At 34.7% G+C, this 12,163-nt stretch overlaps 1 protein-coding gene across 1 annotated transcript in view; it reads right to left on the bottom strand.

The window, feature by feature from the left end:
* Positions 1 to 12,163, bottom strand: part of Nup160 (nuclear pore complex protein Nup160) — a 507,399-nt gene that overhangs the window by 226,282 nt on the left and 268,954 nt on the right. The window contains exon 19 of the mRNA XM_090382015.1: positions 10,604 to 10,662. Within this exon, the coding sequence (XP_090238141.1) occupies positions 10,604 to 10,662 (59 nt within the window). The remainder of the gene's footprint in view (positions 1 to 10,603; positions 10,663 to 12,163) is intronic.

The following is a 12,163-nucleotide window of genomic DNA, read 5'->3' as shown; positions in this document are numbered from 1 at the left end:
GTATACAGTACTCAAGGTGTGGCCTGACCATTGCCTTATATAAGGGGATAATCACCTCCTTATCCCTGCGAGAAAAATTCCTGTATAGCACTGACAAGACACTATGAGCTACTCTTGCAGACCGTCTGCACCACTCGGAAAACTTCATATCTGCCTGCACAATTACAGGTCCTTTTCATTCTCTACCACTGTCAGTGTAGTACCACAGAGTTGATACGTAACTCTGGGCTTGCTGCTTCCCATATGTAGTACTTTACATTTGTCAATGTTAGACTTCATTTGCCACCTCTTAGCCCATCTGCTCAACTTTTCTAGATCCTGTTGCAGCAGCGAACTGTCATTATTGTCCTTAACAACACTGCCAACCTTCGTATCATCTGAAAACTTGGACATTAAGCTTGACATATATCATCATCAATATCATTTATAAATACAAAAAAAAAAAAAAAAAAACAATGGACCCAATACTGAACCCTGAGGGACTCCACTAATAACATTAGTCCACGATGAGCAGTTGTTGTTGGTTTGTATTTTATTGGCGCATTAGCATCTCAGGCTATAATGCACCGCCGCGATGAGCAGTGTCCATTGATTACCACTCTCTGTCTTCTCCCCCTCAACCACCCCTTTATCCATAGCAGCAATTTGCCTCCAATGCCGCACTGCTCCAATCTGTACGGCAGTCTACCATGTGCAACAGTATCAAAAGCCTTTCTAAGATCCAAGTATATAATATCAAAGTTATTCCCTGCATCCAGTTCCTTTGTGACCACATCATAGTATCCATGAAATTGGTCAGGCAAGACTTTCCCTTAACAAAACCAAGCTGTGTCCGAGCTATAACTGAAGTCTTGTCTAGATGATCCTGCAGTGCTTCTTTAATGAGTGCCTCCATTAATTTTCCTGGAACAGAAGTTAAACTAACAGGTCTATAATTACTTGTGTTGCCCTTTGATCCTCCTTTGTGAATTGGGGTCACATTTGCACATCTCCAGTCCATGGGTACCTCCCCTGAGTCCGAAGAAGCTCTCATAATTATGGCTAAGGGTGTGCTTACTTCCTTTGCTGCCTCCTTTAATATAACTGGATAGATCCCATCCACCCTGAGTGCCTTTTTTATGTTTATCTTCTACAATTTCTCCTCCACATATAGGCCATGTTCACATGATGGAAGCAACATGGTGATTCAAACTTTCCTACACAAAGTGACTTCAGTTTGTTATTTCCTGTTTGGTTTACACAGAAAAGATAGTCACTCTTTCTTTCATTTGCTTGAAACCTTGTGTTCTTTGAACGTTGTTCTTACAAGCCAGAGTGTAATTCGGTAACATTTTTAACTTATAACAAAGTCCAGTCTCATCACAGTTATATACCTGTTCTACAGTATAGCCACCATCTTCAATTATTTTCTGAAGCTGGGTGGGCAAGGTAAGAGTATGCAGCTTCATCATCAGCTGGACACATCTCACCTGATATAGACATTTTGGGTATTCCATGCCACTTTTTAAAAACATGTTAGCCATTCATTACTTGCAGTTAATGCTTTGGACGCATTTCCATGTAGATTGTTGTGAAATTTTTTAGATTGGGTTTGTAGATGGAGGTCCGGATAGTGATGTGCCTTCAGACAGTTCTTGAACAAACCACTGAAACACAGCTTTATCCAATTGTTCGTAATGAGGTTGCTACAAGAATTTTCGCTGCAGTCCATCGCTTGTTTCCATACACCACATGGTTGCATCAAGAAGTTTCTCCTCTTCTTTCTTCCATGCACGCACTGTACATTCATTCACACCAAGGTCTCTAGCCACTTGAGTTTGCTGGACTCCTGACTTGAGTCTATGAAGGGTGACAATTTGTTTTATACGGTAAGCTTCCGGTTTATTGAAGTTTCAGACATTTCTGAAACTAAAATGATTGAATTGCTGCTTAAGTGATGCAACAATTCAAGCATTTTCCTACTGTGTATGAGCGTATTAAGACAGTTTCTCAATTTATTCATTGAAATACAAATCAAACAGATTTTTAACGACTTGAAACACCAAACTGACGAACTGTATGAAAATGACTTCCGCAATTTTATTTGAATACAGGGAACTTTTTAAAAATATACAGTACAGTCAATTCCGGTTATTTTGGACACATCAGGACTAGTGCATTTTGGCCCAATTAAGCAGCTGCTCCAATTATGCGAAATTTCACGTAAATAGTTAAAAATACAGCTTTACGATTGATTTTCTGTATGATCAAATCACACGTTATGATGGACTCACCATAGTAAACTACTGTTCACTATACAATATATAATATATAAATATATAATATATAAACTACTGTTCACTATACAATATATAATAAGCAGCGGTGATTGTGATCACATTTGTGAAAAATTTAATTCTATTAAACAGCGTTTCTAATTAGCGAAAATAGGAGGAATATTATACACAGGCTATAAAAGTAAAGATATACTGTATTAAGTACAAATTTACACTTTATTATGTTACCAATTAAAAAAATTAAATGATACGTGAAAATCCAAAGAATATTTTCCACAGGTTAGCAAAGTAAAATTAAATTTACACTTACGTGCATGGCTTAATTAATATGTACTGTAATATGTACATACTAATTAGTTGACATTTCTGTTCACTGACGTTTGTGGGTGGGGGTTAAAATTTAAATCAGTAAAAAAGATAATCAATCAATAACAAAGAACACGGCACACACAAATTTCAAGTAACACGATATGTGCAAGTGAGAATGGAGTAACAAGTTACGAAGCTTAAAAAATAGGAATGAAGAGCAGATTCTGAAAATTAATTTTTTTTATATGATTGAAGCACTAACAGTAAAGCCCAATAAACAGGAGACTGCTAATTGTTTTATGGTTGTGACCTCCAGAAATCTGACCGAACCACGTGGTATGGTCGGAGACAATCGTAGGGTAATCTCGAGTGGTGCAGTCTCCTGCCCCGAGTAAACGGCATGTTGTCCCAATAAAGCGAAGTAAACACTGGCTATTTTCTCGATTGGGTTCTGTTCTTTAAGATGTGTCCCAAAGAAAAGGCTGCCCTGATTAACCAGTGGCCCAAATAACAAGAATCCACTGTATATGTTCAAACACTTTGCAATAAAGTTGCAAGTCTATTATTGTTCATACAAAAACCAAAATGCTGATTTTCAGTGACTAAAAACACATTTCAACTGATGAAAAATGGGAGCCATGCTTGCACTGCATTATAAGCAGAATTGTGTTCTAATGAATCACATTTTAATGTGATTCATTAGAACACAATGCTGAAGGGTTTCAGCTGTAGGGCTGTATATCAGCTTGAATAGAATAAAAGAAAGTGGAAATAAGAAGGTAGAAATATGGAAATACAAAGAATACAAAAAGGGGGAAGAAGTAGTAGTAGTAATGAAGACACGTGTCGTCAACGGCCAGGTGAAGACACACTTGGCTGTTGACACGAGAGGGCTTTTTGTAAGTTGCATGGCAGCAACCTTATTTTGTCAATTTTATTATTATTTTTTCAATTTTTTTAATTATTTATTTCTTATTATGCATATTTTATTTATGTATGCATGTATATACACATATAAGTACCATGTTTCTATATTTCTATATTTATATTTTTAAACTATATAGCCCAATATTAGTGCACGACCTTGGCCTAAAAAGGGAACCAAAAATCCACCATAACTAGCAAAGTCATACTTAATCTAAAATTAACATAACAAATCAAGAGTATCATGATGCCGTTACTGCATAAAGCTTACATTTAAAGGCATGTCAACTTGGGGCTAGCGCCTCTCAATATATGCTATCAGTAACAACAGGAGCCATCTGTTTTTCTGCTTCTGCGAGTTACATGCCAATCACACCTTATTAATATATACCAAATATAGTATATAAAAGAGCTTAAAATTATTATTTTAAGTATATTAAGTACATAAAATAGCTTAAAAAAATTATTTAATTTTTTAAGCTAAGTTAAGATATGATTTAAGACAAGTTAAAGTTACAAATAGCTTAATATGCTAAAATGTTAGAAAATTTATTCATTCCCACTTATTTCTGATTTATTTCCCATCCTTTACTACACACATCTGAATGTTGAATTACAGTATTTTTCATTGTTGTAAAGGTCATATTTCTTTATAGTGAAATTTCTGTATAACGAATTTTTTCAAGCGAACGATCAATTTCATTATACAGAGGTGCAACTGTATATATTCCTGCAACCCCAATATTTCAGTTTGAAGTGTTTTAATTGAATTATAATTTTCTCATGGATAATGTAATTAGGATTAAAAGTTTTTTCTTGATGGTGTTTTTTTTTTTTTCAGAGTTGTTAGTGGACTTTACATTATATGCAGCTAATTGTGTAAGTGGAAATCATATTTTAATTTTTTCCACTACTTTTTAGTGCTACCGTTCAGCTAGGATTCGGCATGCCAAACAGCAGTCAATAATGACTGCTGATACGGGAGAAAATTTCCAAATGCAATGGCAATTCAATTCTGCATGTGATGTCATTATTGTTCACAATGCTAAAAATAAAACAGTAAATCTTTATTATTACACGAATATACAATATAATCAATTTCATTTAGGGATTTATTGTTGAATTTTATTTGCATTCTGATTCACATGTATTATGTGCTTGATTGCAGATGTTTTTTAATTTTTTAAATATTAAAAGACATTTTAAAATGAGCATAAACTGAAAAACTTAAGCTTTTTATTTTAAAGTTTTTATTCTTAAACTTTTATTTTAAAACTTACTTTAAAACTTTAAAAAAATATTTTTGCCATATATGCTTAAAAAATATTCCACAGGATATATCTGTATGCACTTTATGTTTACAAAAATAACTACTATCTGTTGTGATGATTTCAATCCTGGTTTAATGTTAATTTATAAAAACATAAATTAAATTAATAATAAAAATACTGCATGTTTTTTTTTTTTTCTTATATCTACTATACTGTCATGATGATGAATATCAAGACATGCCCAATTTTAAATCACTGCTGTTATTCCAAACATTTACATCGCATCACTGAGGATGCACGCACCAGATGGTGCAACTTTTAGGGATGCGCTAGCTAGAGGTTGAATTGCAGCTATAATATCTTAGTCCAGGGGTGGGCAACCCTTATAAATGCGAGGCCAAATAAAATGTCTGTGAGGTTCGTACGGGCCAAAATTTTTATAGCTTTCCACAATGTCTAGGATTACTTTTAAAATTTTTAAAAATGGTGTATAATTAAGAAACTGTCATAAAAAGTTTTATGTTATTTATTGTAATATTTATACATACACATACACATAATTAATTTTATTAATAAGAAAAAAGAAATACAAATTTAAAATAAAATTACAAAAATACAATTATAGTAACAAAATACAATTCCAGTAACAAAAATTTGCAATATTTTATTTTTATAATATTTAATGAGATTTGATACTGTTTATTTTTATTAGTGAATCTATATCTGGATTGATGTTTGTCCCAGAATTGTGTAGAGTATTTTTTAAATTTATGTCAGAAATTCCATTAATTCAAAAATATGTATAATAAATGGTAGATTGTTTATTACACATGAAATATTTCTCAACAACTTGAAATTCTCAAGTTTATGAAAAAATTTGATGCAAATTTTCAGCTTCTCATGTCCACCAACTTCTTCATCATCAGCCATTTTCAATCTACTGCAGGATGAAGGCCTCTCCAGCAAACTTCCCAGTTTCGTCTGTTTTGTGCAATAGCCATCCATTTACTACCAACGAACTCGTGAATTTCATCTGCCCATTTCCGTTGTTGTCTTCCAGGTTTTCTCTATATATTTCTGTATATGTTTTTTAAAAACATCTGCATAAACTTGGCTATGCGAGTGAGGTTGAGCCATTTGGATTGGAGAAGAGGTTAATTATGAGGGCATCTTTTGATTTGGGAGAGTCCTTTGTATTGGAGAAGTGCCAATGTATCGCCAATACATAAAAGCAGATCTAAGAGTGAAGTGGGTAACTACAAACCAGTTAGTCGGCCTTGAGTTGTGGGAAAAATCTTAAAGGCAATAATTAAGAATGCAATCCAAGGACATTCAGATAGATATGGCACTCTGAAGGATACGCAACATGGCTTTTTAAGGGAAAATCATACTCAACTAACTTGGTAGACTATTTCAACATAGATACTTATGAGCTGATGTAGGGAACAATTTGGACATAGTTTATTTCGATTTTAGCAAAACATTTCATTGGGTGTGTCATGAGAGTTTACTGTATTTTACTTTAATCCATCTTAGAATCCAAATGGTAAGATTCTAACCTGGTAAGCTACGTCGACATACTTAGTTATTTCAACATAGTTCTTTAGATTGGTGTAAGATCAGAAATGAGATCCCCAAGGATCGGTTCTTGGACCACTGTAGTTTCCGGTGTAAAAATTTCCAGATGACATAAAGATTGGGAGAATTGTTAATGATCAGTGCCAAGCAGCACTCCTTCAAGATGACTTAAAGAGGCTTCAAGAATGGTCAGAACAGTAGCAGCTATGTTTTAATGAATCAAAATGACAGTTATTACAATTGGGGAAGAGTAACCTCAAAACAAGTTATACACTTGATGGGGTTGAATTAGAGACAGTAGAGGAAGGGAGGGTACTGGGAGTTATGATACAGGCAGATATGAAGTTCTCTGGGTAGAGTAAACAGGCAGCCAGGAAAGTACATGGTGTCCGATCGATGATTTATCAAACGTTATCCTGTAGAGACAATTGAGGTCATGATCCCACTGTATAAGGCAATTGTAAGACCACGTTTGGAATACTGTGTTCGGGTATAGAGACCTCATCTGAAAAAAGACACTGAGCTTTTAGAAAGGGATCAAAGATGGGCACCTTGAATGGTGAGGTCAGCAGAATGACAACCGTATGATGGAAGACACTGATTATATGGGCTACAGAGCTTGGTAAAAACAGGCACCTCAGAGGTGACCTGACTGAGGTTTATAAGGCTCTGAAAAGGATTAGTAAAATGAATGATGGTGGATTTTCCACTGTTATAAAGAATTACAGTAAAGATCATAAATTCAAATTAGAGGGGCTGAGGTTTAGATTAGTATAAGAAGTTTTCTTTTAACCAGTAAGTCGTTGATTGTTGGAACAAGTTGCCCTCACAGGTAGCTGAGGCTGACAGTCTGAATAAATTCAAAGTTCAGCTGGATAGTTACGTGTGTGAGGAGGGAAGCACATAATTTGTATTTTCTTATCTACTTGTTATGTTTTATTTTTTTTTTTCCAGTGCAGCAACAGCCTGTGGCTTCCTTGAACTATACAGTGAATGCTCTTACTAGCTCCACTTTCCTTGTCCTTATTCTTCTAGGTTGGCATCCCACACAATAAATATTCAGCACTATAATTTCTTTTACATTATTGTACATTTATTAACTTTTCCAGCTTAATTGATAACAATAAGTGATAGATAAGAATAACCAAATAATCAAGGATGCAGCTGTAGAGCACTGATTTTTAATGCAGAGTAGAAATGTGTACATAAAAAGAAAGAAAACATTAAAATCAAGCAATATAAAATACTTTACTTTGACTGTCCATTTTTGACTATTAATTAGTATGAATAATGGCAAATTATGCAAGAAAGCAAGCTTATACAGTATTAACAAAAAAAAAAAAAAAAAAAAAAATTAACTTATCCTTCCCTCTAATAGCTTGGCTAGTTTTTCCTTGAATTTACTCAAACCATCCATTTCCACCACAACAGATGAAATCTTGTTCCAGCAATTGACCACCTGTTCACTAAAGGCACACCGCATATCTATTCTGCAACCATTTTTCTTCAATTTGAATTTATGCTCTTAGTTTGAGCAAGAAGGATCAAATCAACATTAAGTTTGCTCAAGCCACAAACAGCTCAATCAAATCACATAGCAGGTGCCTAGTCACTAGACACTGCAATTTGCAGAACTGAAGCCTTTCTCGGGAAAAGTACCCTTTTGTTCCTCTTACCAATCTCACTGTCCTTCTCCGTATCCATTCCAGCCACTCCACATCCATCCTAAAATGAGGTCTCTAGACCTGTATGCAGTACTCGAGATGTGTCCCGACCTCTGCCTTATACAATGGAATAATCACCTCCTTATCCATGCTAGCAAAATTCCTGTATTTCATTGAAAAAACCTAATGAGCGGTCCTGGCAGCCTGCCTACACTGCTTGGAGAACTTCATATCTAACTGCACAATTACCCTTAGGTCCTTTTCATTTTTCACTACTCAGAGTGTACTACCGCACGGTTTGTGCATTACTCTGGGATTACTGCTACTCATATGCAGTATACCTTGCATTTATCAATATTAAACTTTAATTTTTATTTCTCAGCTGGCCTAAGCATATCCTCATTACTTTCATTAACTACTCTGCCAACCTCTGTATCACCTACAAACTCAGACATCAAGCCTAATATACCCTCATCAATATCATTAATAAATACAGAAAACAACAGTGGGCCTACCACTGAACCCTGTGCGGCTCCGTGAATAACATTAGTCCACAAAGAGCAGTGTCCATTGATAACCATGAGTATTCTCTCCCTCAGCCATTCCTTTATCCATAGTAGCAACTTTCTCTTAATGTCACACTACTCCAATTTGGACAGCAGTCTTTTATGTGCAACAGTATCAAAAGCCTTCCTAAAATCCAAGTATATGATATCAAAATTATTTCATGCATCTAGTTCCTTTAATACTGCATAACAGTATCCAATCACATTGGTCGAACAAGATCACCCGTTAACAATGTTGTGACTGAAGTATAACTGCACACCTCGCTAGATGGTTCTGTATTACTTCTTTAAGCACCATTATTTTTCCTGTAACAGAAGTTCAGCTAACAGGTCTGTAATTTCTCATATGGCCCTTTGATTCCCCCTTTGTGAATTGGGGATACATTCTCACATCTCTAGTCCATAGGTGTCCTTCCTTCAATCCAAATATTGCTAACGATTTCCTTACCTCCTTTGCTGCCTCCTTAAATATAACTGGATGGTTCCCATCCACCCCAGATGCCTTTTATATGTTTAACTTCAACAATTTCTCTTCCACTTTCCTCTCAGTTATCACAAAATCGTTTAGCTCCCAGTCAGAGTTTCATAAATTGCTGCCATCCGGCTTCCTAAAAATTCCTAATGTTTGAATGTAGATGTAAAACACCTATTCTGCCTGTCAGCAACCCTGCCAACCTTGGTATCATCAACTGTTGACTGCTGAGCAAGCTCATCAACAGTTAAACCATCGCTATCAAGGGAACAAATGTGATTCAGATTTTGAGAGAAAGTCATCATTAAAAATTATGACTGCATAATGTCTCCATAAATACATAAAATCCAATAAAAAAAAAATAAAGAAAATACTAAAATATTTTCTTTATTTTTTTATTTAAATATTTTTTAATTAAAATATTAAAATCTAGAATTAGAATATATTAAAAATAAAGTTATACAATTTATGTAAAATTGTCAGACTGGTAGAAGCGCAGATACAGTACTTTCTTTCACAGGGAAGAAAGTACTGTATCTGTACTCCCACTTTCACTTCCAGCTTAACTGATAACAATAACCAAAGAAACAAAAATGCGGCTGTACAGCATTGGTTTTGATACTGGGTGAAAATATGTATACAAAAAGGCAGATAGAAAAACTTTAAAATGAAGCAATGTAAAATACTTTGAGTCTCCACTATTTCTTTGAGAAAGGTCATCATTAAAAATGACGACTGCAATGACATCGTTAAAAATGACAGTAAAAATTGATCATGATGATCTTTAAAAATGATGACCGTAATGACAAAACATTAAAAACAAATAAAGAAAATATTAAAATCAAGAATTACAATAGATTATAAATAAATTTATGCAATTTATGTAAAACAGTCAGGCTGGTAGGAGTACAGACATAGTACTTTCTTTTGCAGAGTAAAACCGCCAAAATCCATATGAAACATATAAAGCAAGAGAGTAATTATATCTGGTTACATATAATGTATCAGAGTTCAAGAAGAAATCTGGATGTTACATCACTTGTACAAGCGGAAACCATGATATGGCAAAACAGTAATAACATAAACCACCAAAGCATTGATGACAATATAAACATTTTTTCTATGTATTAGTATAGCCTGCTCAGAACTTCATAAAAGTGACAACATTACAAGAAAGATAGCATTTTTTGTGATTATAAATAGAAGCATACACTGCATATCAATAGAAGTTCCAGTCTTATTTAGGACAATCTTCAAGACTCCAGTACCAAATTTTAGACCCATCACCCATTAACAAGGGCTGTTTCAGCTCTCTCTCTCTCTCTCTCTCTCTCTCTCTCTCTCTCTCTCTCTCTCTCTCTCTCCCCTCCCTCCCTCCCTCCCTCCAATCCTTTTATGCATTTGGACACCAAAGGAGTCAGTGCAATCTAGCTTTACCTCTGCACGACCTGCTAGTTCTTTGCAGTCTTAAATAAACAATTTAAGATAATTTTCAACTTCTCCAAATTCAAAGTGGAACTATAATTTGAAGTGCAATACTTACTTGATTTATCTTTTGATGGGGAATATTCCAGCAATGATAGATGCTTCAAACTTGATTCCCTAAAAGAAATAGCAGAATGAAAACACCAAACTAAAAAAAATTACTATTGATCTTAAATATTCTTTAACAGCATGGTGTACAGGTATATCAAAAACTGGAAAGTGGTTAAATAATAAAAGTGGTTTACCAGATTACACTTGATAAACCTTAATCAAGTGTAATCTGCTTTAATTTCTATAAAAATTACATATTATTCTCAGATATTTTGTACTTTCTTCAAGTGTACAATACAGTCAGTCCTCGTATAACACATGTTTACATTACATGAATTGATCATACACGATTTATAAATAGGGGAATGATATCTTATATAACACGAACCGAATTTGCTTATGCACGATTCGCCTTTGTGTTTACAAGAAATGGCAGTCGAACACGGAATCACCCCAACCAAACGCAACACAATAGGAATGAAGAGAAGATTCTGAAAATGTATTTGTTTTTTATATCAGTGAAGGGGAAACACATTTTACCATAATAACGTAAAAACCCACACAATTCCAGCTATCGGTATAATGGCAAATGCAATTAGATGGAGTTTACTACCAGTTTATAACAGATTCCACTAGCAGAAACAAAACTGGAAATTGTTTTTATTGTTTTATGGTAGTAACCCCCAGAAATGTGCTTTAGTAAAATGTGAGGTGTTAATAGTGTATCTCTGCCATTACGGTGTTGTTTATTCAGTTGCTACACGCCCGCAGCTTTGTTTATGTGTATCAAGCGTGCCTCCTCCTTTTGTAATTTTGCTTTCTTCCCCAAAAATGAGTAAAATACTTAAAAGGTGTGAAAAGGAAGCATCCTGGTGAAGACACTACAGATTCAGAGAGAAAAAGAAAAGCAATATCAATAAACAGAGGCGGACTGGATCAAAAATTCTTACCCGGGAAAATTTGTAGTGGCCTCATACTATGGTTTATGACCAAAATCACTCCGGCCCACCGGGGTTTCCCCAGTAAGGCTTATGGCCAGTCCGCCACTGTCGATAGAGAAAAAATATGAAATTGTGAAACGCTTTGAGCGAAATGAAAGACCATGTGATATTGCACGTGCTACAGACCTAAATGAGGCAACGCCGAGAATTACAAAGACTGCAGAGAAAATAAAAACAACTTTCATAGCAGGAACAACTCAAAGTGTAATTAAAATCCATTAGATTAAGACACAAAGAACTGGAAGAGATGAAACGGCTGTCATCTGTTTGGATAGAAAATCAAACAAAAAACAAGTTTGCTGACGATAGAAGCAAAAGCATTAGCAATATTTTATTACGTAATAATAGTCATAATAAAATACGTATTTTATTACGATTATTTATTGTGTTTGGTAATGTTTTGGTTACAAATGTGTGTTCAGTCTTGGGTGGTCGGCACCTAACCCAATTTTTCCCATAGGGCCTGTTGTTCATATTGCACAATTTTGCATTGCACGAGGGTTTCTAGGAACACAACTATTGTGCTATACGAGGACTGACTGTACAAGAAAGATGAATATAATTAT

The sequence above is a fragment of the Mastigoproctus giganteus genome, chromosome 9 (assembly GCF_048544385.1).
Source record: "Mastigoproctus giganteus isolate SK-2022 chromosome 9, ASM4854438v1, whole genome shotgun sequence".
Lineage (NCBI taxonomy): Eukaryota > Metazoa > Arthropoda > Arachnida > Uropygi > Thelyphonidae > Mastigoproctus > Mastigoproctus giganteus.
The sequence above is the reverse complement of the archived record's forward strand: the minus strand, read 5'-3'. Positions and strand labels throughout refer to the sequence as shown.